The sequence below is a fragment of the Drosophila bipectinata genome, chromosome 2R (genome assembly GCF_030179905.1).
Source record: "Drosophila bipectinata strain 14024-0381.07 chromosome 2R, DbipHiC1v2, whole genome shotgun sequence".
Taxonomy (NCBI): domain Eukaryota; kingdom Metazoa; phylum Arthropoda; class Insecta; order Diptera; family Drosophilidae; genus Drosophila; species Drosophila bipectinata.
This window is the reverse complement of record NC_091737.1, coordinates 21493339-21519965: the sequence shown is the minus strand read 5'-3', so window position 1 is coordinate 21519965 and position 26627 is coordinate 21493339. Positions and strand designations below refer to the sequence as shown.

The 26627-nt window shown below is 43.6% G+C and overlaps 6 protein-coding genes across 6 annotated transcripts; 3 read left to right on the top strand and 3 right to left on the bottom strand.

Moving 5' to 3' along the window:
• The first annotated feature begins 6709 nt into the window (after window positions 1-6709).
• LOC108122980 (F-box only protein 39) lies at window positions 6710-9280 on the top strand. Its single transcript, XM_017237863.3, has 6 exons — window positions 6710-7018; window positions 7080-7234; window positions 7296-7544; window positions 7611-7955; window positions 8015-8449; window positions 8786-9280. Exons 1-6 carry the CDS (start codon window positions 6931-6933, stop codon window positions 9062-9064), a joined length of 1551 nt encoding a protein of 516 aa, XP_017093352.2. The 5' UTR covers window positions 6710-6930; the 3' UTR covers window positions 9065-9280.
• Window positions 9281-10465: 1185 nt separating this feature from the next.
• On the top strand, window positions 10466-12528 carry LOC108123213 (leucine-rich repeat-containing protein 28). Its single transcript, XM_017238302.3, has 5 exons — window positions 10466-11246; window positions 11312-11494; window positions 11551-11698; window positions 11753-12064; window positions 12238-12528. Exons 1-5 carry the CDS (start codon window positions 10916-10918, stop codon window positions 12392-12394), a joined length of 1131 nt encoding a protein of 376 aa, XP_017093791.2. The 5' UTR covers window positions 10466-10915; the 3' UTR covers window positions 12395-12528.
• A 22-nt stretch (window positions 12529-12550) lies between these two features.
• On the bottom strand, window positions 12551-13720 carry LOC108123214 (uncharacterized). Its single transcript, XM_017238303.3, has 4 exons — window positions 13400-13720; window positions 13214-13340; window positions 12795-13156; window positions 12551-12728 (listed from the first exon to the last, which is right to left on the bottom strand). Exons 1-4 carry the CDS (start codon window positions 13453-13455, stop codon window positions 12572-12574), a joined length of 702 nt encoding a protein of 233 aa, XP_017093792.2. The 5' UTR covers window positions 13456-13720; the 3' UTR covers window positions 12551-12571.
• Window positions 13721-14425: 705 nt separating this feature from the next.
• Efhc1.2 (EF-hand domain containing 1.2) lies at window positions 14426-17117 on the top strand. The gene is made up of 4 exons (XM_017238300.3): window positions 14426-14617; window positions 14677-15750; window positions 15814-16335; window positions 16390-17117. The coding sequence occupies exons 1-4, from the start codon at window positions 14567-14569 to the stop codon at window positions 17038-17040; spliced, it is 2298 nt and encodes a 765-aa protein (XP_017093789.2). The 5' UTR covers window positions 14426-14566; the 3' UTR covers window positions 17041-17117.
• Hacl (2-hydroxyacyl-CoA lyase) lies at window positions 17055-19775 on the bottom strand. The gene is made up of 4 exons (XM_017238301.2): window positions 19589-19775; window positions 18761-18956; window positions 17461-18700; window positions 17055-17371 (listed from the first exon to the last, which is right to left on the bottom strand). Exons 1-4 carry the CDS (start codon window positions 19637-19639, stop codon window positions 17152-17154), a joined length of 1707 nt encoding a protein of 568 aa, XP_017093790.1. The 5' UTR covers window positions 19640-19775; the 3' UTR covers window positions 17055-17151.
• Window positions 19776-20241: 466 nt separating this feature from the next.
• LOC108123146 (sialin) lies at window positions 20242-25974 on the bottom strand. Its single transcript, XM_043211021.2, has 7 exons — window positions 25790-25974; window positions 22496-22560; window positions 22010-22158; window positions 21228-21770; window positions 20889-21168; window positions 20586-20827; window positions 20242-20523 (listed from the first exon to the last, which is right to left on the bottom strand). Exons 2-7 carry the CDS (start codon window positions 22512-22514, stop codon window positions 20365-20367), a joined length of 1392 nt encoding a protein of 463 aa, XP_043066956.1. The 5' UTR covers window positions 22515-22560; window positions 25790-25974; the 3' UTR covers window positions 20242-20364.
• Window positions 25975-26627: the final 653 nt, after the last annotated feature.

The following is a 26627-nucleotide window of genomic DNA, read 5'->3' as shown; positions in this document are numbered from 1 at the left end:
TCATGACGCGTGCAAATGGCGCGAAAACAAGTTACCCCGCGCCACGGGCCGTGTGGAAGGGTCGGAGTGCGAACAGGGATCCGGGAGTGGCTTATATGGAAGAGCTGGACCCAAAGCCCGGTTGCATGGGTGAAAATGATGGCGCCAAGCTTTGCCGGACACGCAGCGTTGCATGCAAAATATGTTATGAAAGGAATTCGGACGTTGTATTGTGTATTACCAACTTTGTTCTTGTTGTTTTCATTTGAGGTTTTCCCAGACCCGGTCCTGGTCGTGGTCCTGGTCCGGGTCCTGGTCCTTGTTGTTGGTTGAACACGTACATCAACCTGTGCGTCAATAAGTGAGAAAGTGCATGGTCGCCTCGAAGCGCACGTGATCACCAAAATGAATCCATTTGTTTGTTAACTCATTTTATCACAATTATGAGCAAACAATGGTATTTAAGGTACAGAGAATGCAAAGGCTCATATACATTTGTTTCCAAATTAAAATCCAAAAAAATAATCACGTGTTCATTGAAGGACAGTCCCTGTCTGCTCGCCAATCCTTGCTGCCACTCTAGTATAGCATACTTATGTGCGAAAGCGTCAATGCGCGAACAGAAGGGCAGAGCCCTGACGCCGGAAGGAGAGGTGGCCGGAAGGGAGAGAACTCTCAAACAACTCTGACCGTTTCAATACTAATGAGGCTGTCAAGTGTTTTGCATAAAAAACAACCAGCTGGCGAGTGAAAGAGAAAGAGATAGAAGAACGGGGCCAAAAGCACTTTCAATTTGGCCGCTTTTTTTATGTTAATGGTTAACACACACGCACAGCTCTGTTGGTTTTTTTTCTCAGCGTGTATGCGTGCGTGTGTGTGTGTTGGAGAGTGGAGCACGCACACACAAGTAAATTAAACTAGGCAGGACGGTGTTTGTAGTGCTAGTCAATTTTTCGATAATTTGAAAAGTTTATTTAATACAAAACGTGATTCAATTACAAAACTGACCGAAAAATACACACGCACTGTAATGGGTGGCCCCAGACGGGGTGGCCTAAGAGTAGGAAGGGAATTGTTTGCTGTCCACTACTTGCCCCAGCAACAAAAAAAAAAAAATAATAATAATAACAACAAGAGCTAGTTCTCGCCTGTAAAGCGCAGCGTGTGCGCCATTTTTGTTGCTGTCCTGTAATTGTTGTTGTTGTCGTTCGTGTCGCACAATGGCGCTTTGTTAATGTAACGGAAATGTTGGTGGCACATGTTGCGATCCTGACCATTATGTTTTTTTCCTGTGGTTTTCTTTCCGTTGGAAAGGATGCTATTGCAATATTCATCTCTTAAAAAAGCTATTTTATTTGAAAAAATCAATTTTAAATTTTTTCCCTCAGCTTATTTATAAACCTAATTATTTAAAGAACAGCTTCTGATATAGAAAATCCAATTAAAAACCGAAACTCTGGCTTTTATTAATATGAAAACTTTATCAAATACTTCATTTTATTTCAATTCACTTAGACGAAAACATAATAATATTGTTATCCCAAAGATTATTTTCTTACCACACCATGTTCTTCCTTTTTCTTGTCAACTTGCCGCCAAACCAATGAATTTTTATGCAAATTGCAGTCTCCTTGCAGTTGACAACGTCGGCACTCCCGAAACTTTTTCCAGCCACCCTGACTACCTTACTTGCCCCTCACCTGCCACCCCCGAGAAGCACTTGAGGCGGCGTCATAAATCTTTGAGCAGCTACGGCCACCCCCGAAATGTGGCAACGGCAACTGGTGGGTGGTGTGTGGTGGGAGAAGTATCTACCTTGTTAGCTAACAGGCCCTGTGGGCCCGTTGAAAAATACTCAAGGCAATCAGTTGGCATTTGCATAATTTGACAATTGTTTTCAAATTGCAATAACCATTTTAGCTTAATTGTTTTGCATACGAAGCCAGCGAAAATCTTCTTGCCAGAAGTCCCGGTTAGTGGAGCGGTGCCTTAATTTCCATTCATTTGATTAGTGGGCCAAAGTTGCTCCTTTCTATATTTGCTATGCATTTTTGGGGGCAACTGCCACAAGCAGAAACTTTTTCAATTCAATTGTAAAATAAATATTTTACAAATAATTGCAGGAGGGCCATCTGCCCTCTTTGCATCCGGGCTAACAAAAAATAAAAAATAAAAGGAGGACAATTTCGAAAAAGTTTCTATTTTATACGCCATTTTTTTAATGGCCACACAATTTGCTGCGTTTATCAGGGGCGGTATAGAGCTCCGCCCCCCCTATTTGGCCATCGAACAAAAAGATGAACAGCAGCTGCTGCACAATTAAAATGCATGACTATTGTCAAGGCAAATGGCTTGGAGTGGCAGCCACCCGGATTGTTGTGACAATGGCAGAACAATTGAGTCGGGACGGAAGTCGAGGATGCTCGGGCACCATGGAATTGAAACTGAAAATGGCTGATGTGATTGAGACCTATGTGTGTTTATGCAAACTTTTTCGGGCTTTAACTTATCCACTCACCGCAAAAACTTTTCCATAGGCCACATCTGCTTCAACGCCTCTCATTGTTATTTTAGGCAGTTGAGCCGTCACAAAGTTTACGGCCGAAAGGACCAAGCCAACTCCAAACCTACAATCGGATCAAACAAATTTAAATCTGTACAAAGTTAAGACACCCAAAGTTTGAAAATGTATGTCAAAGAATTCGATTTGTTTCAAGTAAAGTTTTATTTCGGAAATAAATATCCGAATCCGTTGTTTAAGGATTAAAATCCCATTGTCCTAAAATGAACAAATAAATCTGGCGTTTCCTTGTGCCACTAAATTGCCATTAAAATGCATAAGGGAGCCAGCCAGGTCAGACATTAGCCTTCTTAGAACTGTCCCTCAAACTGAGTGCGACCATTTACATAACCGCATGCCCAGACCCATGGGGGTCAGTAGTTGAAATGCCACAAAATTATACATTAAATTCCAAAACTTGGCAACATCCGATGGCCAAACAATGGCCCCAAACAGCTGCCGGAGTGGTGTACTTGGTGCACCTGAGCAAGGCCAGCCAAACAAATCCGGTCGAGGAGGACTGGCTGGACTGGACACTAGGCGAGCCGGCGGCCAGGCTTGGCTAACCAAGCCAACCAGCCACTTCCTGTTTTAAAGCCGCCAGCCCACCGGCACGCACAGAGGAATCCATATAGTACAAGTACCACACGGCGCCCACCAGCCATGATTTTCTGAAATGCGTTCTAGAGGTGTGCGATTATTCTATGAAAAGCTATATCCCTTTGCTGTAAAATGTTAGAAGAAAATTTACATGATATTAGGATATATAGTTTTGAATAAATAGAAAGCTAAAAACAATATAAAAATCACGCACGCATCCCTAAACTCTGGACCCTTTTAATGGAGTTTGCATACATTTGCTCAGCCCTGGCTGTCGTCTGGCAGACACAAATAAGGTTTTCGGGTTAAACTGCAAGTTTTTGTTGACATTTAAATTTGCATAGCAACATTTTGGTTGCATCCTGCCAAGCGAGGCAGCCATGCAGCCAGCTATCCAACGGGCAGGCGGTCGGCAGCCAGGCAGGCCAGGCCTGTCATATTTGATGTTTTCGCAACCAAAAGGACCCAAAGCGGAAGGAAGGGCGCTGCCAACTGTCAAGCTGTGTGCATATGTGCGGGTGTTTCGGTGAGTGTGTTTTAACTGGTTTTAAAATTGTTTTAATTAAGGCAGTATTGCGCATTGTTGCAACCACCACCACCCACCCATTCAGATCCAACCCCAGATGGGGCCTCTCCACTCACCCGGCACTCATTCAATATTCAGCATATTTTTAAGTGCTTGGGCGCGGAAAAATTCCGTGATCCTAAAAGTATGCAATGAAAAAGCCAAAATACAATCCGGAAAAGTTGCTGCTGGCCACTGCTGTTTTTTATTGTTGTTGTTGCTTAGCGGCGGAAAAAGAAAACCCCAAGAAAGGAACCAAAATAAAGGAGCCACAACATTTTTTCGCCCAGCAAACCCATCAACATAAACAGCTGTTTCCGCTAAGTGTACCTGGACACTCGAGGAACTCTCCGGCAAGAAGCAAACAGGAAACCCTATTTGCGTGTGTATGTGTATGTGTGAGTGCTTTGTGGCGCAATGACAATGCTCCTTTTTTGCAGGACATGCACAAGTGGACAGCGGTATAACGGAAAAACGGGATAAAGGTCTAACAGCTGGCTCAGTTGGTGGCGTCGTCAAGGCGATGGTGATGGCATCTTAGCGTGGCCTGATAGAATTTTCCTACTACCTTCCGATAGCCACCCCACACCACCCCCTTTATCCTTGGCAAAGTGGTGTCAAGTATCACAGAAACAGGGGAAGATAATGCCAAGATTGGTAAGTAGCTTACAGGACTTTTTAGCTGCATGCTCCCATAATGCCCTACTTATCGTGTTCGTGTATAGTTGGTTAAATTACTAAATTTACTCACTAACTTAAGCTACCCGCCGTTAAAAAAAAATATATTAAATTAATAAATATAGAAATATATGCAACAAGTTGAATTCGGGTTTATAAATGCAAAGAAAACAAAATAGGGAAGGTGTAGATTTATTTAAGAAATGGAATAGGCAAGCAAGAATCTAGTGTGGCCCACAGGGAATTTTCATATAATTATTATTTTCAACAAAATTTTCGATCGATATTTGTAAAAATATTTGTGGGGCCAATACCCCCTGCAATATCCTGAATTTTCATAAATAAGCCAAACGTATGTCTATATCTTGAGCAATTTTCCCCAGATCCTCAATCGGAATACCTTAAACGGTTTGTAGAACGATTCTCTATCATTCTGCATCCAAGCTATAGATAGACATTTTTATCGATATTTTTAAAATTTTTGTGGGGCCCAAATTTTTAAATTGGCCCAAACCATATCTATAACTTGGCCAATTTTTATCCGATTTTTGAGATTAAAAAAGATAAAGCCTTAAAAGATTTGAAGTTTGATTCTCTATTAATCTGCGTTAAAACCTAAGAATTTAATTTTCAATGGATATTTTTTCGTTTTTTGTAGAGAGTTCCCTTTCAAAATATAGGACTAATGTTGATGGCCCCGAGTAATGTTCATATCTATGGCTATTTTTATACGATCCTTTAGGGGAATATCTTTAAAGATTTGTTGTTATATCTAATTACAATTTTCAACACATGTTTTTCCAATTTAAAGAGAATTCTTGCAAAAAATAGGCCTTATTAAAAATTCCCTCTAATATTAAGAGACCCATCAGAAAAATGGACAAAAAAGTGAATAAATTTTTTGTGTCCAGATTTTGATTCAGATTAATGGAGAATCGATCCACAAATCGATTAAGGTATTCCACTCAAGGATCAGATGAAAATTGGCAAAGATATGGCCTTCGCGGTGGGTGATATTGGGCTCCCCTGCATTTTCAGCATTTTTGAAGGGGACCCATCAAGAAAATTGACAAAAAAGTGGAAAAATATTTTGTGTCCAGATTTTGATGCAGATTAATGGAGAATCGATCCACAAATCGATTAAGGTATTCCACTCAAGGATCAGATGAAAATTGGCAAAGATATGGCCTTCGCGGTGGGTGATATTGGGCTCCCCTGCATTTTCAGCATTTTTGAAGGGCACCCATCAGGAAAATTGACAAAAAAGTGAAAAAATATTTTGTGTCCAGATTTTGATGCAGATTAATGGAGAATCGATCCACAAATCGATTAAGGTATTCCACTCAAGGATCAGATGGAAATTGGCAAAGATATGGCCTTCGCGGTGGGTGATATTGGGCTCCCCTGCATTTTCAGCATTTTTGAAGGGCACCCATCAGGAAAATTGACAAAAAAGTGAAAAAATATTTTGTGTCCAGATTTTGATGCAGATTAATGGAGAATCGATCCACAAATCGATTAAGGTATTCCACTCAAGGATCAGATGGAAATTGGCAAAGATATGGCCTTCGCGGTGGGTGATATTGGGCTCCCCTGCATTTTCAGCATTTTTGAAGGGCACCCATCAGGAAAATTGACAAAAAAGTGAAAAAATATTTTGTGTCCAGATTTTGATGCAGATTAATGGAGAATCGATCCACAAATCGATTAAGGTATTCCGCTCAAGGATCAGATGAAAATTGGCAAAGATATAGCCTTCGCGGTGGGTGATATTGAGCTCCCCTGCATTTTCAGCATTTTTGAAGGGGACCCATCAGAAAAATGGAAAATATAATATTCCTCCAATAATATTAGAGGAATACCTTGTCGAATAACGTCTTCCCACACAAGTGCACGTGCAGCAAACTGCAGATCGATTTGATCTGAGGAAGTCCAAACAACTCGAGTGTTTATTTATAATTTTCACCTCAAGAGCAGCAACAAGTTGCCCCAGTTCCCTGCCACAAAATAGCATAGGCCCTAAGACCTTGCCCAAAGAACCGGCGTCTAAAATTAAAATCTGGAAATGAAAACAACAGAGAATCGGTATCACAACAGTTGCTATATGTCGAGCATAGTTCCAAGCATCAACAAAAAACAAAAAATCAACAAAGAAATATTAACCAAAATAAAATTTCGAAGCGCGATGAGAGAGGAAGCGACTCTTTGGCGAGAAACTAACAATTTCGAGCGAGTTTCAGTTTCAGTTTTGTTTTTCGAAAATAGGCAACAGAGTGATTTGAATATCTGAACGGCAAACGGCAAAGAATCACAATCTATTCGGGAGACAGTCGCTGGCCATACGCGACGCAACTGCGAATGCAGCGGACGATCGGCGGGTCCAACTATATAAAAATAAACCGACAGCAAGAAGAAGCTGTCCGAGCAAGCTGTGCCAAAAAATTTCAAAATTAGAGTACATATAGTGATGTGCGGTCCGTTTCTGTTGTAAATAATTTGTAAAAACCGATCCAAATAATAACAAAATATAACCAAGCCTTAAACAAACATGGCAGCTGTAAGTTATGGCCGAAAGGGAAGCGGACAGCTGGAGGTTATGCAAAAAGCTGGCTGGAAGATCGATGAGAACGAGAAAGGTAGGCCAAGGAATAGATTTCAAAATCTGTTAAAATCTCTCTAAAAATAAAAACTATCCAGCCTGCTATATCGATGTGGATGAAGATGATAATGAATCCACCGATGGAGCTGATGATTCGACAAGAGTTTACTCGAAGTGGTGCTATCTGCCCAACATTGTACTCGAAGAGGTATTTGCGTATCTAAGCCCCAAAGAGCGTTATTACGCAGGATTGGTAAGTAGTTTTTTATTCATTTATATTATAATTTTATAAATATAAAATAAATATCCCACAGGTCTGTCGACAGTGGTACCGTGCTTTGTATTTGCCCAAAGTTTGGAATAATTTCGTGGTGGACGATCGCACACTGACCCGCCCGAAGTACAACTACTACTCCGGCTGGCAGTACTGCCTGGACCACATGCGCACCCAAAACTGTCTGGCCCGGATTGGGAAGTATCTGAGAGGCATTGAGTTTAGGCCCTGGCACAGCTTCAATAATATCTATCAGTTTATGACGATGTTGTCGTGGAGTATGGACAAGGTGGGCACTTGCAAGTGGAGAACTAGAGTCTAATAGACAATAAATAAATAAAAATTGTAATTTCAGAGCAACGAACAGCAGGCGCCGCCGGAGTTAATAGGAATGGGACGTCGAATTCGATCCCTGGTGTATCATTTTCCGTGCAACATGTCTCAGCCAAATGATCCCGAGGGAATCAAGCTCTTCGGAACTGGAGGTCAGCTTCTGAAAGGTCTGAAGGAGCTACTCCAGAGACTAACAGACCTGCACACTCTCAAGCTGGTGGACTTTGTGCTGGAACGCTTCGAGGCGAATCACCTACTGGACGAGGTCGTGTGCAGCTGCTGCACCAAAATGCGAGTGCTCAACCTGGTGAATGTGACAACCACCCACTGTCCCATCATGCATGTCGGACTCTTCCTCAACCTGCAGGTGAAAATCAATCAGTGGGTTAACCAAAACTCCCGTATTAATGTTTGCTCTGGTTCCAGGTGCTCACCATCTCCCCGCAAAACATCGACGACGATGTGCTGTCCCTGCTGGCGGACACCAAACTGCGTCACTTGCATTTGCTGCAGAACTGCTACACACCCAAACACGTGACCATCAGTGCCTGCGGGGTGAAGGCCTGGCGGAGCCTGAAAAAGACCAATCCTCGGATGCGTGTTCATCTCCGCCTGGAGAACCTCGAGGACGGGGAGGTGGTTCTACAGCCGGAGGCTCCGGTTCACAGTATCACCTACTGGGCCCCGCAGGCCAGAATCCGGCCCGAATTGCTGGTCCGGATGGTGGACCACTACCGGAACACGCTTGCCGTTTATGGCCATGAGCTCCTGCCGCGCTTCTCCAGCCCCAAGCCGTTTCATAATCGCATCGACAGCTTATTGTTGCTGATGTGCCGGCAATGCTTCAATATGGACACCCTGGTGAGTACATCTATCTATGAGTTTTGCTTACACATAAGAAATCAATAGTCATTGCTTATCTTTAGTTAGTGATGCCTAAGCTAAAGTTTATGCTATGGGAAGTAATCCAACCGCAAACATTATTACCAGTCCAGGTTTGATTCATTAAACAATGACAGAGTTGTATGTGTAATTTAACTGAATCAAAGGGCTTTATGAATCTTTTGAATATCATATTTCACATATATTCTCTTGCATGGCTTTATTATATTGCTAAAGCCTTTATCTCTAACATATTCTGATTACTAACTAATAGCACGAATAATAAAACCCACTTAACACCTTTTTCCTCCTCAGATCATCCGCGAGAAAGTCTCCACCTCCACGCTTCTGTTGATTGCAAAAACTGCCAAAAATCTGCGGCATCTTCACGTCCGGCGTTTTGCCGTAATTCTACGCTGCGACTGGCCAAGACATCCGGAGTGGAGCGATGAGTTCCACATATGGCTACGTCGCAACTCGCGATCCTATGAGGCAGTCGAAAGGGAAATCTCCCAGATAGTGGGCTACAAGTGGCATCTACTCAGTGATCGTGATTTTAAGCAGCTGACAGTGAATGTCAAATCGGGGGCATAAAGAATTTGCAGCAAATCCCTGAACTTGTGAGACTTGTGATAATAAAAAAAAACGTTTAGAGCTTTACTTAATCAATGAATGAGGCTTACAGTGCCAAAGAATAAAATAAATATTGCTAAAAACTCGTCATTTTCTTTTTAAATAATTAACACCTTATTCACAATTTTCATTGACTTGGAACGTTTGGTTACCTTTCGGTTGGCTTACCAAAATTGAGGAATCAAAAATGGTTTAAAAGCCTCTGCAGCGGAACCAAGCTCATCAGATACAACCAATTGTAGGACCATGAAAGTAATCATCTTCTTGCTGGGATTCCTGTTCCTCATTGGAGCGGCTTTTGCCGATCCTGTGCCGCAACCACATCATGAACCAAATCATGATCCGCATTACGATCCGCATCACGATCCCCATCATGATCCCCATCGTGATTATCACCATGATCCTCACGTGAACGAGCACCATGATCCTCATCATGATCCTCACCATCATTAATGATGTTAAACTCTCTCACAAGATCAAAATTTTCCAATTAAAATATGTATTATGAATTAAAGAACTTGAATAAATGTGTATGATATTTTAACGGCTTACTTCTAAATGGTATTGGACTTTATTTTATCAACAGAAATTGTGCGAAATCATGAGCAATGATTCCAATTCCCATTCGAGGGGGAAACACACAACTCTCGCAGTAATTCACACCTCTTAGGCCGGAGAAATTCAATTTATTTTGTTTGCTTAAGCTGTGATTGAAATTCCCAAAACCGATTTGCATAAAAGCCAGCAGCATCTTTACTGACAGATCAGTTGGATTTTGAAATCTTGCCAAGAAAGATGAAAGCTGTGATCGTCTTGCTGGGACTTCTCTTCTGTATTGCCGCAGTGGCATCGACACCCGTCATAGTGGGTGTACCACTTCCAGTGCCACTGGGTGTAGGCTTTGGAATACCGCCACCTCCACCACCTTCATATGGATACTATCCCCATTATCATCACCATCACCATAGTCCTTACGGTGGATATGGTTATGGTTACTACTAAGATACTATCAAGACTATAAGGATTATAAGGATAACTACCAATATTTTTAAATAAAATTATTTATATCACTGACGCTCTAAAAGCTCGGCTTGGTTTTGTTAGTCACTGTTTGGTTTTATGGGAACTTGTGCGTTAAGTTTTTCCCCAAAGCTTCAATTTGGAAAAGCTCTTGCCCTTTTCACTTGCAACGGCCTTGAATGCAGCAGCAACTACAACAACAGCTAGGGGGGAATCAATGCAGGCAGGAAAATTCAATGTCAGTGCCAAAGCTCGCTTGGCATTTGGCCGGTTTAAAAGGCCGCTGCATACTTTCGGGCGCACCGGACATTACGTATACGCCGCTTTGGCAGTGCATCGACGAATGATTGGACGGACGTGTGCGTTATTGAAATAAATAAAAATAATAGATATTTAGAGAAGGAAAATAAGAAATGAGTGGTCGACGCTCGCGAGAAATTGCGACAGCCATCTGAGACAAATTTAGCCAAACGAAGAATCTCAACTGAACATAAACTGAATTGAGGCAAGAACAGAACGAGAAACGAAGGAGATTTTCGGCAGAGCAAACTGTTGCTGTTGCTCTTGGTGGGTCTGCCACTGGGCCTGAGCCACTGGCTGGTGGCGGTGGTGGTGTTGGCGGTGGCTGTTTTTGTTTGGCGGGCGGCGGTGCCAAATGATGGTCATGACCGCGTAAAGTCACATATAAATATAATTAAATCAACAAACTATAAGCAGGCAACAAGCTTGCTTCAATCGAGATCGCGGGGATTGTGTAACGGCCACGACAACGGCAACGACAGCGGCAGCGAAATGAACAAAACCATACTGCACTGGAGCTATCTCAACTTTAAGGATGTGCCGATGGATCTATTTCTCTACGAGGACCTCGAGGAGGTTTACCTCAAAGAGAACTACATCTCGGTGATACCCAAATGGCTGCTGAACATCACGACCCTGAAGTTCATACACCTGGCTGGAAATAATCTCGGCGAGCTACCCACGGACATCTATATGCTGGAGAACCTTGAGTTTCTCGACGTTTCCAACAATGAGCTAAAGGAACTGCCACCGACTTTGGGGCTACTCCTCAATCTGCAGCAACTTAACGTGTCTGGTAACCAACTTAGTGAACTGCCAGTGGGTGAGTTTCTTCCAAAAAGACTATGATTCTGAATAATGATTCCTTTTTTCGAATCATAAACTCAGAACTGAGCAGCTTGCGCAATCTGGAGCAGCTGAACATTGCCAAGAATCGGTTCCGCCGCCTGCCGGTGCAGCTGAGCGAGTGCGTCCGCCTGAACGAGCTGAATGTGAGCGACAATGAGGCGCTGGTGCACATTCCTGAGCGGATCTCTAACCTTCCCATGCTACAGTCCCTTGCCGCCGATCGTGAGTAGCACAACAATGGGAGAAATTGGCAAGGAAACCAAATGTTTCTCTTTCAGGCTGCGCACTTGTTTATTTACCAGCCGCACTCTCCAAGTTTATGAACCATGTGCGCATTTTCCACAACACCGCCATAAACTACATACCCATGGTCTATGAAAAATTCTACCAGAACTTTTACGACAACCGACAGAGAGCTACTCCCATGTAAGAATAATATCCATAAGAAATACCTCCAAGACTATAAGAAGGACCTTTCAGATCCATTAATCGCAAAGGTCTCTTTTGGATTCGCGAACTGGAGACCAACTGCCGTCTAGTGCTTCCGGTGGGCACTCGCACAGTATTTCCGGTTCCGTCTTTGGAGAATAGGGTCACTCTCTACGACGACTGCCTTCATGCCGTACAGACGCTAAACCGCTCGACTCCCGTCTACGAGAACTCCGCCCTCCATCGGCTGCTCCCCGAGCCGTACATCAGTTCCCACATCAACAACGGCCCCATCGCCCGATGCACCAACACCACCTGCTCCAGATGTCTGTACACATCGTACTACTTCATGGTCGTGAAGAGGTAAGTCGTTCTGGTCGTGACGTTTGGTTACGTTTGCTCCGGATTAGTCATGTGGTCATTGTTTTGAAAGCCGAGAGCCCAAACCGGTCCGCTTTCTAATTGGGCCAAATGGACCTATCACAACCGCAAGAAGTACGGTAAAGGTTGACTAAGATAGACTATTTGTTTTTCAGGCGCGGCAGCACCTCCAAGCAGCTCTTCACCTGCAATTTCTGTACAAATCGTTGCGCCCTCCTCTGGCTCGGGGGCAACGAGAAGAAATACTACCAGTTGGCGTGGAGGGTATCCGATGACGATGATGAAGACCCTGAACCTGAACCCGGGAAATGAAATGAGTCGAAACAGTGGAATGGCCAAAACTCTCGTTGTATATAAATTTAGAATTGTTTATTTATTATCTTTAATTACCATTAATTAGCTTTGTACGCGTTATATATATATATTTATTCATCTAATGGCAACCGGCACCATTTTTATATTTTTTATAAGAAATAGAAAGAATCTTTTTTAGCCAAGGTAGCTCTGTGTGGGTCCTCTCTCATGGAGGTGGATATAATCATCCAGAAGGCAGTGGTGGGCCTTAGGAAAGGCCTTCCGGCAGTTGACGCCGTGAAGACCCATTCTATAAGCATCCAGGTATCGGCTATCCAATGTACGATGGGGTCTGTGGGTTTATTAAATAAATTAAATCACTAAATTGATAGCTTTTAAGGTTTGCGCTAAAACATACCTTAACAGTCTGTGTAAGATTTGAGCATAGAGACCCAAGTGCTCATGCACTTGACCATTTTCACAGATCAAACGTTCCAGACAGGCCTCTCCATTCTGTCCAATCTGATTCATATAGCCCTCGGCCAGCTTGAAGAGCATTAGTTGCGGTTCATCCACCAGAAGGCGTTCTGGTATTTGAGGACTAGGAGTAGCTGCTGGGATCTCAGAGCCCTTTAGGTCACGAGAGCTACTCCACAAGTTCCACCAATAGATTGGGGTTTGAGGTTCGTTGAACTGGTAATGGAAATTCATCAACCAGACCAATTGGCGCCAGACTTTTTTCTCCATAAAGGGCACAGGAAAGGCACAACCTCCAACAAACTGAAAGTAAAATCATTTAAATTAAATCTCAATAATGTTAAAATTATAAAGACTTACCTTTACTACGCCTCCATTTTGATAAATCAAGAATCTTTTCTGTCTCTTGTGATGCCGCCAGGCTGTGAGATTTGCCTCCAGGGCTGACACAGCTTCCAGCATCAGGAGAAGCGTCAAAAACTTGGCTCTAATTAAAGATCAAAATTGATAGAAAAAAGTGAATAATTTCACGGTTCATCGACTCACATCAGGTTCATGCTGCTGGCGTCTCTTGTGTTGTTCGTTCGAGCTTCTAAACGCATTTACCATCTCGGTTCTAACAGATCAAATGCCCTGGCATCGCTTTACTAGAGTTTGTAATTCCCGATAGAGATGGCTAGCTACCGAGAGAAAGAGAAAGGTGTATAGAAAGCACGTGCTTCGGTGGGTTTCCTACTTTTGCATGCTAGACTAATTAGCAAACACTACGTCTGCACCGAGGTTAGACAGCGACACCGATTCAATCAGTGATTGAAAAGCGGTTCAGGTTCAGTGATAAAAAAACAGTGACGAAAGTGACTCACAGGTGGGACTGGTAATGAAAGAACTTAGATAAATGTATGAGATCAAATGTTATGAAATTATAAGAATTTAGCCCTGAATAATCTGAATAAAGTAGGGTTAGTAAGGTTTACGGTTAGTAGGAGGACGGTTTAACCCTCTAGGTTACTTGGACGAAAATCCCTCACGGAGGGGACTGAAACTGGAAGAACTTTAATGAATATTAAAGTTAGAAAATAAGAATAATATAAATGTTAAAATTAAATAATAAATAAGTCTATCTGAGGGTTTCCGATCCAGTTTCTCACAGGTAGTATCCTAAAAAGTACTTCAAGATGTTCCTTTTGTTTTAAAGATACAAATACTACATTTATTGACATTAAAAATCCAAATTAAATTGTTAAACAAATCACTTAATTGCCTCAATTTAATCAGGTTCTTAGCTTTATTATTTTGTATGTGTCTTTATTTATAGACTACATGGACCATTTCAATCTGTATAAACTCATCTGGCTCATCTTTGATAATTACTTGTTTAAACAAAGTCAAAGATATTTCATGGTAGCTTCCAAAGAATTCCATGGAAACCACTACCAGTTGCCTGTTGGTTGGCCAACCAGTTATCCAGCTATCCAGAGTTTGTCCAGGCTGCCATGGCAAGAGGTGTCACCATAGTTGCGTTTGTTCCATTTATCGAATAGCAGCGGAAATGTCGAAACACTCCGGCAGTCCAAAATTCTGTTGCGTGGCGTTAACTGCCACTGAACTACTTTCGGCTTCTATACAAATGTAACCACAACGATTTGGCACAGTATTTTACTAAATTAAAGTACAAAATTAACAACAATAAAGTGTTAAAAATTATCTGTAAAAATGATGCGACTGCCAGGAATGCCCATGCTTCCAGGAGCACAGTTCTATGATGTGAGTCCTGCAGAAATAAAAAAAAAGTAAATCCTTAAAATAAAATAAAAAATTTATAGCGCAGCGAACGGCGACGTCCGCGGAAACAAACCTTGATGCACTACCAGGGTATCCAAATGCTGTCCGACCGACGGGAGCCGGAACTGGTGGAACCAAATGGCATTGTGGTTGATCCCAAATGCCCACCAGTTCCGGCCCAAATCAATAGCTTGTGGGCCCCCAAGGCCACCGTCAAACTGCCACCCTGGCTGGCCTACGACAAGCAGGTGCTCTGTTTCAACGCCTACTTCAAGGAGAACCTCACCGAGATCTACCACGCCCCTTACCAGGTGCGCAAGGTGAAGATCTACTTCTATTTGGAGGATGGCACCATGCAGGTTACAGAGCCGAAGGTGGAAAACTCGGGGATTCCGCAGGGCTGCCTCGTACACCGCCAGAGGATACCCAAGTCTCCGCCCACCGACCGCGAATTCATCTCCATCTTCGACCTCAATGTGGACACCAACGTGCAGATCTTCGATCGGGTTTACCACATCAGTGGATGCGATGTCTTCACCCGGCAGTTCCTCAACCGTGCCGGAATCTTTGTGCCAGAGCCGCTGGAAGAGCCAAGTGATCCCACGACGGAGATCCGGAAGCGGTCCGGCATAAAGCAAACAGCCTCTGCCTGCAGCTCGGCTTTGCCCAAAAAGCATGCTTTTGCCCAATTCCTGCAGTTCGACAGGCGGGTGCTGAAGTTCCAGGGCTATTGGAACGATCGCAGCGAGTTCGGGGATGTGAGGAAGCTGGATATATGCTACTACCTGGCGGATGACACCATTGACATAAAGGAGAAGTTCCCAAGGAATTCGGGTCGTGAAGGACCCAGCACTTTTCTTCGGAGAGCGAAGCTTCCCAAGGAGTTCTCGGGACTAGCACTTCCTGGCCAACAGACGGCAGTAACGCTGCTCAATGTCCTGGGCAGCAGTATGAGGGATGTGCGTTACGTAGCCGACCCGTTGAACACTGGCCAGAGACAGGAGCAATACTACACCGATCAGGATTTGCAAATAGGAGCTGTTTTGAATGTCTTTGGTCGGGCGGTTGTGCTCACGGGCTGTGATCAGTTCACCCAAAGTTACTACAGAGCCAAGGTGGGTTGGGGATATATATTTGTGACTTTATTTATACTATATTCTGTTTATTATGTTCTCCAGTACGGCATCGAGGAGTTCACGCCACAAGCAATACCCGAACGCAGCGATATACGCCCTCACACCCAGGTTGGCATGGCCTCCCGGCGTCTGCCGCCCTACAATGGATGGGGCAGTCATGAGGACTCTGAGGGCAACTGCATCACTGTCGAGCCAAAGCCACCGCAGGCCGATTTCAAGAAACTCTTCAAATACGATGGCTGCATCCTGCGATTCGGAGCCAAGCTAATCTCCCCGATCCGGGAAAATGACGAGCGAGACTTCGTCATCAGCTACTTCCTGGCGGACGACACTTTGCAGGTTTACGAGGCTTCTCGTCGGAACTCCGGGTTCCTGGGCGGCGAGTTCCTCAAAAAGGCACGAGTTCCACTGCCCGGGCAGAATATGTTTGGCTCCGCGCGACCGGAATACTTCAGAGCCAATGACTTCTATATAGGCCGCACCATGACCCTCAAGGATCACATATTCCACATTGTTTCGGCAGATGAGTTTACGCTGCTCTACATGGAACAACATCCCAGCGAGGTGAGCTTCAGAAAAGGTATAATGGTTCACTAAAATATCGTCTTCTTGTTACAGTTTCCTGTGGCTGATATCCGAAGAATTATGGAAAAGATTCGCAATGCCGTTCGTCCGGAGTACAAGCAGTTCGTCCTTAGTTGCAAGCCAGACGGAGATCTCGGCGACTACACCACCGTGGGCTTCGATACGCTGCGCTCCACCCTCCTGTCGTATCTGTCCAAGGAGAGCCTGCTCAACCACGAAATAGTGACAGTGTGTCGCTACTTCTCGGCTGAGCAGGCTATGCCCCCCAGTTGCGACCGGAATCGGGTACGGGCGGCAGCCCAACTGGAATTAAAACGCGCCCTCTGGAACAGTGCCGAGGAGCTGAACGATCATCTGAGTCACATCAATCCCGCCTGCCGGCCGTACATCAGCGAGTCACAAGTCAGATCCACGCTGAGAGGATGCCGATTGCCCTTCAGCCTGGAGCTAATAGAGGACATCCTGCAGGTGCTGCAGAGGAATGCTCAGGGTGAGATTGAGGTGCGCGACTTTCTGGCCTTCTTCAACATGCGCCACGACCAAGTGCCCGATATTGCGCCCATCAACATCGCCTTTGAGCTCTGTCCCAAGCTGCCGTTCCTGCACAAGGGCCGCCTGGTGGACTTCACCTGGTTCCTGGACTACCTGGGCCTCGAGGCGGAACTAAAACGGGCCAACATTTGAAGTACGATGGGTGATTATCAAAAATTGCATGTATATACAGAAAAATTCGTGGCAATATAACTTTTCGGAATGGTGAACATTGTGCTTAAGATCTAATCGGCTATTTGTATCCTACAGTTTAGACTCGGTGAGCCAGTTGAAGGACTGTGGCTTCCGGTCCGAGGACGGGCTGATGGCCACGTTAATGATGGTCGGCCTGTCGGTGAGCTGGTTGGCCGCCTTCACAGCCGCCTGCAGCTGCTCGATTTCGGTACAGAAGTAGCCCTGCATGCCGAACATTTTCATCATCTCCTCGTAGCGTACCTGAACGCCCAACGCCGAGGGTGGCGTGCTGCAAGATAAGATTAGCATTGATTACTTGTTTCCAGATACGTTTTAGCCCGATAAGATGCCGACGATGCCATGGGCAGAAGTACTCACATTTGGGTCAGATCGCCCTCACTGCGAATGGCCTCGAAGGTGTCCTTGTCGAAGCCACCGTAAATTCCGTTGTTGTTCACGATCACAATGGTCACGGGGAGCTTGTAGCGCACCATGGTCTCGATCTCCATGCCGGAGAATCCAAAGGCACTGTCGCCCTCCACGCACAGAACTCGCTTGCCGGGAGCAAAGTCTCGGCAGAACAGAGCGGCGGCCACCGCGAATCCTGGGCCAACACCCATCGTTCCGAAGGTACCAGCGTCCAAGCGATGCCGTGGCTGCTCGTTCAACAACATGGAGCGACCAATGTCCATGGTGTTGGCTCCCTCGCTGACGATGATGGTGTCCTTGGGCAACAGCTCGCGCAAGTGATGGAAGACGGCGTAGTAGTTAAGCGGCGTCTGGGTATTCAGGGACATCTGCTGGACAGTGTCGCGGTTGTGCTTGCACTTGGCGGCCAGCTGCTTCCACCAGTCCTGCTCGTAGCCGAACCGGAAGTTCACGGCATTCATCTGCTCGAACAACTGCTCGGCGAAGGGACGAATGTCGGCCTGGATGGCGACCGAGGCCACCACGGAGTTGTGCAACTCCTCAGGATTAATGTCCACCTGGATGAACTTGACATCCTTATCGTAGCGAGGAGGTTTGCCAAAGTGAAGGATCCAGTTGAGGCGGGCGCCCAAAAGCAGCACCACATCCGCCTTCTGAAGAGCCAGAGTTCGGGCCGAGGAGACACACTGGGGCGCGGTATCGGAGACAACACCCTTGCCCATCGGGGTTGGCAGGAAGGGCAGATTTGTGTTCTCAATGAAGTGGCGCAGCGTGTTCTCGGCGTGAGCATAGGCGGATCCCTTGCCAATAATCACCAGCGGTCGCTTGGCCTGCCGCAGGAGCCTGGCAGCCCGGATGACGTCGTCATGGGGAGGGTAGGCCAGCGGGGGAGCTGGGTGAGCAGGGGCCTTGTAGATCCGCTCCTCGAGCGCCTTCGACTGCAAGATGTTTCCGGGGAAATCCAGATAGGCCACTCCTGGACGTCCATAGGTGGCATACCGCACAGCCTTTTCCACGTGCAGAGGGATGAGGGCAGCGGTTGGCGGGCGTGCAGCGTACTTGCAGTAGGGACGCGAGAGCTCCACCTGTGGGCACTCCTGGAAGCCGCCGATGCCTTCGTGGTCCTGGTTGGTTGCTCCTCCAATGACAATCAGAGGCCAGCAGTTGACCTGGGCATTGGCCATGCCACCTAGTCAATGAATTCATTAAAATTAGCATATGACTTTGGGGTTGTTTGTGTAAAAGGTACCTGTAACATGGAGCAGTCCGGGTCCGGAAACCACCAAACAGACACCGGGCTTGCCAGTCAAATAGCCAATGGCCTGGGCGGCATAACAGGCAGCCTGTTCGTTGCGCATTCCGATGTACTTCAGTCCGGCCACCTGGAAGGCCATGGACAGTTCGATAACTGGGATGCCAATGATGCCAAAGACATACTCCACACCCTGAAGATGAAAAAAATACAAAATAAATTATAGAGAAGATGTTCTAGTCTAGTCTAGTAGTCTAGGATTGCTTCTAGTCTTCCAAGTACGGGTGAAAATATACATTATTTATGCTATTATTATAAAAATATATTTATATCACATTCCTTGAATCACATAACACGTATAATCCTAAAAAATCTAACCAAAATGCCAACACGTTTTCGGCGATTAAGCGTGGGGATCCGGTTAAAGTTTTATTGATTTTAATCTGGCTCCCCAGTCCACCGATAATCGCTGCAAGCGCAAGGGTGTTTGGGTCGTGCTACTAAACCTTTGGAACACACGCTCTTTATCAAAATCCGTTTGCCTTTTTTATGAACAAGAATAATTATAATCGGGGGGGCGATGGCAACAACAATAACAACAACAAGAACAACAACACCAGTGTTAACCAAGTGTTTTGAACTTTGCACAACAAACAGGTGCCTTCCACTTTATAAGATAAGCTACCATTGTTCCCATCACATCCACGGCCCCCACTATCGGCCCCCATTGGAGCTGAGAGGAATGCCAAGGCTCAAAAATGCATATAATCCGCAAATGCAGAAAAGTGCAATGATGAATTTTTGGACAAAATGGTTGCAACTTACCTGTTGCTTCAGCGACTCGGCAATAATCTGCACGGCTTCAACCTCGGCCATTTTGTGCGCTATTTATGGTAATTGTGCTAGAGTTGCTAAAACCGCTGCCGCGTTCTTTTGCGTACTGGACTAAAATTAGTTAAACAAATTAAAATATACAACCCAAGGGAAGCGGTGGCCGCAGATTAGAGGTGGGACAAACACAATCGATGTTTCGATATATCGATGCTGATGCACCCACGACATTCGATAAATATATTCGATTTGTAGCGGGCAAGTTATCGATCAATTGAAATGGCTTGGCGGGATTTTAATTTTGTGATTAAAAAAGCTTTTATTTTTTCTTTTAGCAAATTTTTTTTATAGAGTCATTGACGCATTTTAGTATTTGTTGATTGTCGCACTAATCTTTTAATGGCTAATGTTAATTCATCATCAAAAACTGCGCTTCATTGCATGTCCTCACATTCGATTAGCGTTTTACTAATTAATTTTAATTTTTTTTGTCTGAGCGGAGAATGAAATGAACTTCTGCAAAAAGCCGCAACCAGTTCGCCACAGTATGTTTTTCCCCCCATAGCCAGGCTAAGGTCGTTGTGCCAATCTAAGAACAACTGGTTTGGCCAGTGAATCACAGTCCAAGTGTGCTAAATAACAACAAATTATATTTATTAATAATAAATACAAGGCTAAAGCTTTAATAGGACTCTCCAAAAACAAGCGCACTTCATAGTTATGGCATAATACTAAACATAAAACATCACAGATGATTGCCAGGACACAAACTACAACTTTGTGTTGACAATATCCTCTCGCGACTCGGTGGTCTCCACTTCGTTCCACTTCTGGATCTTGCCCGAGCCGAAGACCCAGAAAAAGAGGGCGGGCAATATGTAGGCAGCGGCTCCAATGATGAAGACATAATGCCACTGATCGATGGTATTCTAGGGAATGCAAAAAATAGCTATTAAACTCTATCATCTTTATAGAAATCCTGTTAACAAACCTCCTCCTTTGTAAAGGCTGCCACAATCAGAGGCGAGAAAATTCCTGGCGTGGTTCCAATGCAGTTAATGATTCCATACAAGGTACCCGCATAGTTTGGAGCCAAGTCCTGGGAGTTGGCCAAATTGGAGGCAGTGGCAGCTCCGTTGAATCCTAACGAGATGGTCATAATGGCCACACAAACGTAAGGATCGCGTCCAAAGTAGGCCAATATAATAAGCATAACTCCTGGCAAGATGTGAGCTGTTGAGGAAGAAGATTATTTAATATATTTAAGATTAAGTTACTAAATAAATACACCTACATGGCAAGCAGAAGGCCTTGCGCATTTTGGTGACCGTCAGCCAGTCCCGGCTGCGAATCCAATCTGCCACTGCTCCGAATCCAAAGGCGCAGACCAGACGTGCCACATGCGGCAAGCTTGAAAGGAATCCGGCCGAGGAAAGATTGAAGCCCAGGACCTCGCTCAAGAATTTGGGAGTGGCGGTGATCAGGAAGAACAGGCCCCACATGCTGCCGTAATGAAGGAGTAGCAGGGACCAGAAGGGCAGCGAAAGAACCAGATCCTTGTATGGAGGCCATTTCTGGAAGAGATCATTATTAGAAAAACTTCTAAAATATAAAAAAAATGCCACAAACGCACCTTCTTGTTGCTGAGGGTATTGCCCAAACTATTCTCAATGTACTCCTTCTCCTTGAGGCTGATGGAACTGTGCTGGGCAGGAGTATCAGCCACCAGATAGAACCACACTGCCACCACAATCAGGACAAATATTCCCACGGCGTAGAAAGCCCATCTCCAGCCCAGGTTCTCGATGATCACTCCGCTAATGGGCCAAGTAATAACTGTGCCGAAGGTTCCACCCATCAGCGAGGCCACAAACTTGCCCTTCTCGTCTGGTGGCGACCATTTGGACACCAAACTGTGGCAGCAGGGATACACTACCCCGTTGAGGAAACCGATCAGGAAACGGACGGCAAAAACAGCATATTTGTCCCAAGCAGCAGCTGCAGGCGTTAAAGCCGTAAGGATTCCGGCCACCAGACAACTATATCCTGCCACATTCCGGGCTCCCAACATTTCGGCAAGGGTTCCGGCTGGCAGGGAAGTGATCATGTAGCCATAGAAATAGGCTCCCAGGAGAAGGGCCTGATCCGATTGAGTCCAATTGTACCGAGGGCCATACTGTAATTACATTTTAAAAATATAATTTAAGGCCAATACTTAAAAAAAATGAATCATTATGAGTTTCCAGGAACGGGAGATAAATGGGAGATATTTTTTAAAAATTAAGTGAAATTCCCAATCAACAGGTGACTCAAAAAAAGTGTTAATTTAAGGCTTAAAAATTAAGGTAAGTTTATTGTTTTTCTCCGAAATACCATTTGGCTTGTCCCCTTTTAAAAAAAAGACTTAAAACTCACATCAGGCAGGACCTCCGTGGTGCCATTATCATTGCTGCTATTGTCCACCATGGCAATGATGTTGATGGAGAGATTCACCCTCATCATGTAGCTCAGGAGACAGGCCATGAACAGCATGATGGCCACGTTGACCCGCTTGGGCACATAGACTGAAAACGACAATAAATATTTATTATTGACAGATTATTTATTCGGAATTCGAACGCGGCACAGGCCCCTCTCAGATTATTAGAGTAATTAGCGGAGATCTCTATTCCAGGGGGACTGCCTGACTCAAAATTAAAATACTAATGGGTTGCGCATGCGCAAATTTCAATATTTGCAGTTCGGATATAATATTTTTCGGGGGTATTTGGGATTTCACTTTGACTTCCAGCACAACAGCTCACGTGAGGCTTTATGGATGTATGACTCGTGCTCCGAGCGAATTCGAGCGTGTGGCAATATACAATATTCCGCGAACCGGAGATGGATTCGGATACTTACAGCACGGCATGAAGGCCATTTTGGAGGCTTTTGTTATGGGTCCGGTGGCACTCGACAGGTGTCAGCTGAAACGAGAGGAAAACAACAACAGGAAGCTGTTAGCCAGATACTTTTATGCAGATCACTTTACGGGGGTACTCCCCCTTGGATTCGGATGCTCATTTGCCAAAATTTATGGAAGCATAAAATAAATAAATTATTAATTATAGCCGAGTCATCCTCAGCTGATCTCGAAGATCCATAGCCTATAATAAACTTGTGGCTATTTTTGGAAACTTTTTTGGGCAAAAACGTGAGGAGATATTTAGTTTTGTTTCCAGTATTCCTATTCCTAATATCTCGTATTTATTTAATGATTTTGATTACTTTGTCTATTAACCTATTATCTCAATGAAGATGTCATAATACCGCCAGCTTAGAATCGATAATCGTAGGGCACGTGTAACGGTCTATTTAGAATTGCCAAGCGTATCACTCGAAAGTGCTTTTGGCGGTATCTACGTGCAATGCACTTGTCAGATTCTATGAGCACGTCCCACTCGGCTTTTGGCCGACGGCACGTGAGAGACCCGTTTAAATAAATTAAGAGTTGCGGTTAATACTAAAATTTTAATTTCACAAAAAAAAATAAATCAAAATTAACCGGCAACGATCGTGCCACAAAAGTGTCGAACACCAACGTCACAGTTGCCGGAAAATAGGAAGCTGCTACTCGTAATTGCCCAGCAACATGCTACGATCATTTTCAAATCATTCAAAAATTAAAATCTTTAAAGATTTGATAATGCCATTTATGGCTATCGAAGCCAGTGAGAATCGCGTCGTAATAAAAGCCAAGTTCGGGGTAATTGAAGCATTTAAACAGCTGCCCGGTTGCACTTTCCATACAAAAAAAATGTTTGCGCAAAAGCCTTTCTTTTATAAATAGTATATACTATAGGGGGATATATAAAGGGAGTTTTAATTAAGTAGCCCACTCGTTGGATTGCTTCATTTTTCCATCCATATGGCACAGTTTTTGGTTATAAATCAGCCTGGGAGAAAAATTTAGAAACAAATTCAACCGCTAATTGAGTTTCCCCGTTCTTAACTGATTTAAGAGCCCCTTAAATCATGAAGTACGTATAGAAAGAGGAGGGCCCTTATAAATATACACCTTAAATTTTAACTAATAACCAGCATGATACCTTATCTCAAGCAAATTTCTCAATGGAACCAGGGAAAGGCAGTAAAGTTTTGTATAAAACAAGCGCCAACTTTATCTACAAGAGCTCAAAAAAAACCCGAAGAAACAAAAGGTTTTGTTTCTTTTTGTTCCATAAATAGATATTTCATCTATATAGGTAGTATCCCAAGCACAGACTAGATAACTACAGTGCTAGATCAATATTTCAATTGGGGTTTTAATTACGTGATGAGGATGTGAAATACCCAATGGATTCGGGAAAACTAATTCGGAATCAAAATTATTGATTTGCCAATACGTGAATTGAAATTTCTTAATTATATATGCTCATGGGAAAAGATCAAAGAACCCTGCCAATTAATGACCTTCAGATTTAATTTAGACTTAATAGTAAGTTAGTGAACTTTTAATTATAGGGCAGAATTAGAGAGATTCACGATCTTGGACGAGATTGTGCACCGAAAGTGCATTGTTTTGAAAGCCTAAACAAATCATCTTTCTTTTTTATTTTGTGACTTTAGTATGTGTTTTTTCCCCAAGTAACTAACTAAGTCAGCCTCTCTGTCTAATCTTAAACGTTACGTTCCATCAACATTGCCTCGAATGTCGGAGGACTCCATAAAATCAGCTCGACAATTTATTGGCCATAAAGTAGGTGTTATAAAATATATAGTCGAATATGGCGCACGGACGTAGCGAGATAAGTTTTAGCCATCATTGAATTAATAAACGACGGTCATTAAAGTCAGGTTAATCGTCAATTAGCCGCAATCGCAGTGGACTGTGGATTGATACGATAAATGATTTGATTTACGACCGGATAACAGGATCAAAATACACTATAACCAAGCTGATAAAATGGCTTGATTTCTTGGAACTGAACGAGAGTTCATCCAGTGTCTTATTAGTTATGCCCAACACGATTGCTATTTTACATAAGAGTTGGGTTACCCACTTGACACAGTTTTGAGGTGGGTCTCTCTTTCCCCATATCTTTGGCTATATGTATCTGCGGATCCTCGACATGCCATAGACCCCCCTGTCTCATTTGTTGTCACCTGGCTAGAACTGGCTAGAACTCTGCAAATTAAGTCAACGGCAATCAACCGTAACTGGCAAACAAATGGCAAAAAAAAAGGTAATGAACCCAGTTAGTTGGCATTTTTTGTGAATTGTAGATCATTGTTTTTATTATTTTTTTTCGATTTCGGTTCTCATAGCCTCACAACAAACTACTATTTGCACTAATTCCCATTGAAATCATATAATTTGTTTTGTTTCTGTTTTTTTTGCATTTTTGCACGTTATAATTAAATTTTTTTCGGAAAGGGAAAAAAAGTGAGCTTTATAAAATATATATTGTATAACGATTTTAAATACCTGTCCATTTGAATAATGAGAAATCAATGCGACAATGTCGAATATTACACGCGCATGTTAATAACAAACACGAGTGGCAAATATTAAACCGTGCGTTTTTAAATTATATTATTTATAATTCATAATATTATGGCATACGATTTTGAAAAAATATATTTGACATTAACCCAGTAACAAGTTCCCAATCCAGCCAGATAGTCTGGTATTTAGACTTTCTGGACTGAAAGATTATCGATTCCCGGACCGGACCGGAAAGAGATCACTTGCCCAAATCCACAATAAAAATTGAAATTGTTTCGGAACGGTGGTCGCGGTTCAATGAATCGCATCCAAAAAATAACCCAAACCAGTTATTATTTGAAATGCAAATTTTTTTTTTTTTTTGATCAAAATGGCCAAAAACATCCGACAATATAGATCGAAAGTAGAACGAAAAGAGGGCCTGTCTGTGAATATTATTTCATGATCCACTCTTCTATGGTTCGAATAATTTTTGAAAATAATTAATTCACACCATCGATCACAAAACACTATAAAGTCTTCGCTGTTTATCTTCACTTATGTGTATTCGTCTCGCACTTCTTTCGTGGCACAATTTTGCATGGAATTTTTCCACAAAAAACGGCCCCCAAAAAATCATATATGAATTTTGTTTCAAAATTTATCCCAAAAAACTGGACTTTCCCGTTGAGAGGCACCCGAAAAATGCGTTAATTGCACCGACTCACTTTTGTTATTTGTGGTATTTTTTTGGGGAGTAGAGTTTGGCTTAACTACTACTTGGTTAATTTTGGTAGCCGGCCACCGCCGCCGAATCAAGCTGCTGAGAACGTCGAGCGTCGCCGAATGAAGCTAAATCGCCAACTGCCAATGGCATATATACTTGGGGCGACGATTTTTTAAGCAAAACTTCCACCTGCCGCAGCGCAGTCGTCGCAGTCGCAGTCGCAGTCACTGTTTTAGCCGGCAGCGGACTGGCTAAAAAAAAACGGTTAAAAATTGTTTAAATTGTTGTTGACGGCTAAAACCTCCTATAGCTTATAGAGCCACCGACGGACTGCCTCTTAACGCTTTCTGATAGCGTGCCAAAAATCGCATGCGATTTTACTTACCTTACGCCAAAAAGTCAAAACGAAACAGTGCTTTTTTTTCGCTAAAAAAAATATCACAAAATCGTGCTAAAATGTAAATCAATAAAAACACGGTGACTAACAATTTAAAATAAGTTTCTATATCCACACACACATATAATATTCCTTGCTAATTTATTGTACAAATGCGCGTTGGTGCTGAATAGTTTATGAAGGAATTTGGCAGTTTTATAACTCTTACAACTTCTTAAATTAAGTTTTTAAAAAAATACAATTATTAAAAACGTGTTGCGAAAAGCCAGCTAACCGTTCATGTGTTTTATATAATTAGCGTAGTTGGCAAATGTCAGCGAAAAGCCACAGAAGCGCAGAATATTTATTATTTGTTATTCCTCCTCACCTGGAACAACTTCGATACTAATTGCTAAGAACAGGTGACCTGATGGCATCCGAACCTTTCGGCAGCCTACCGCTT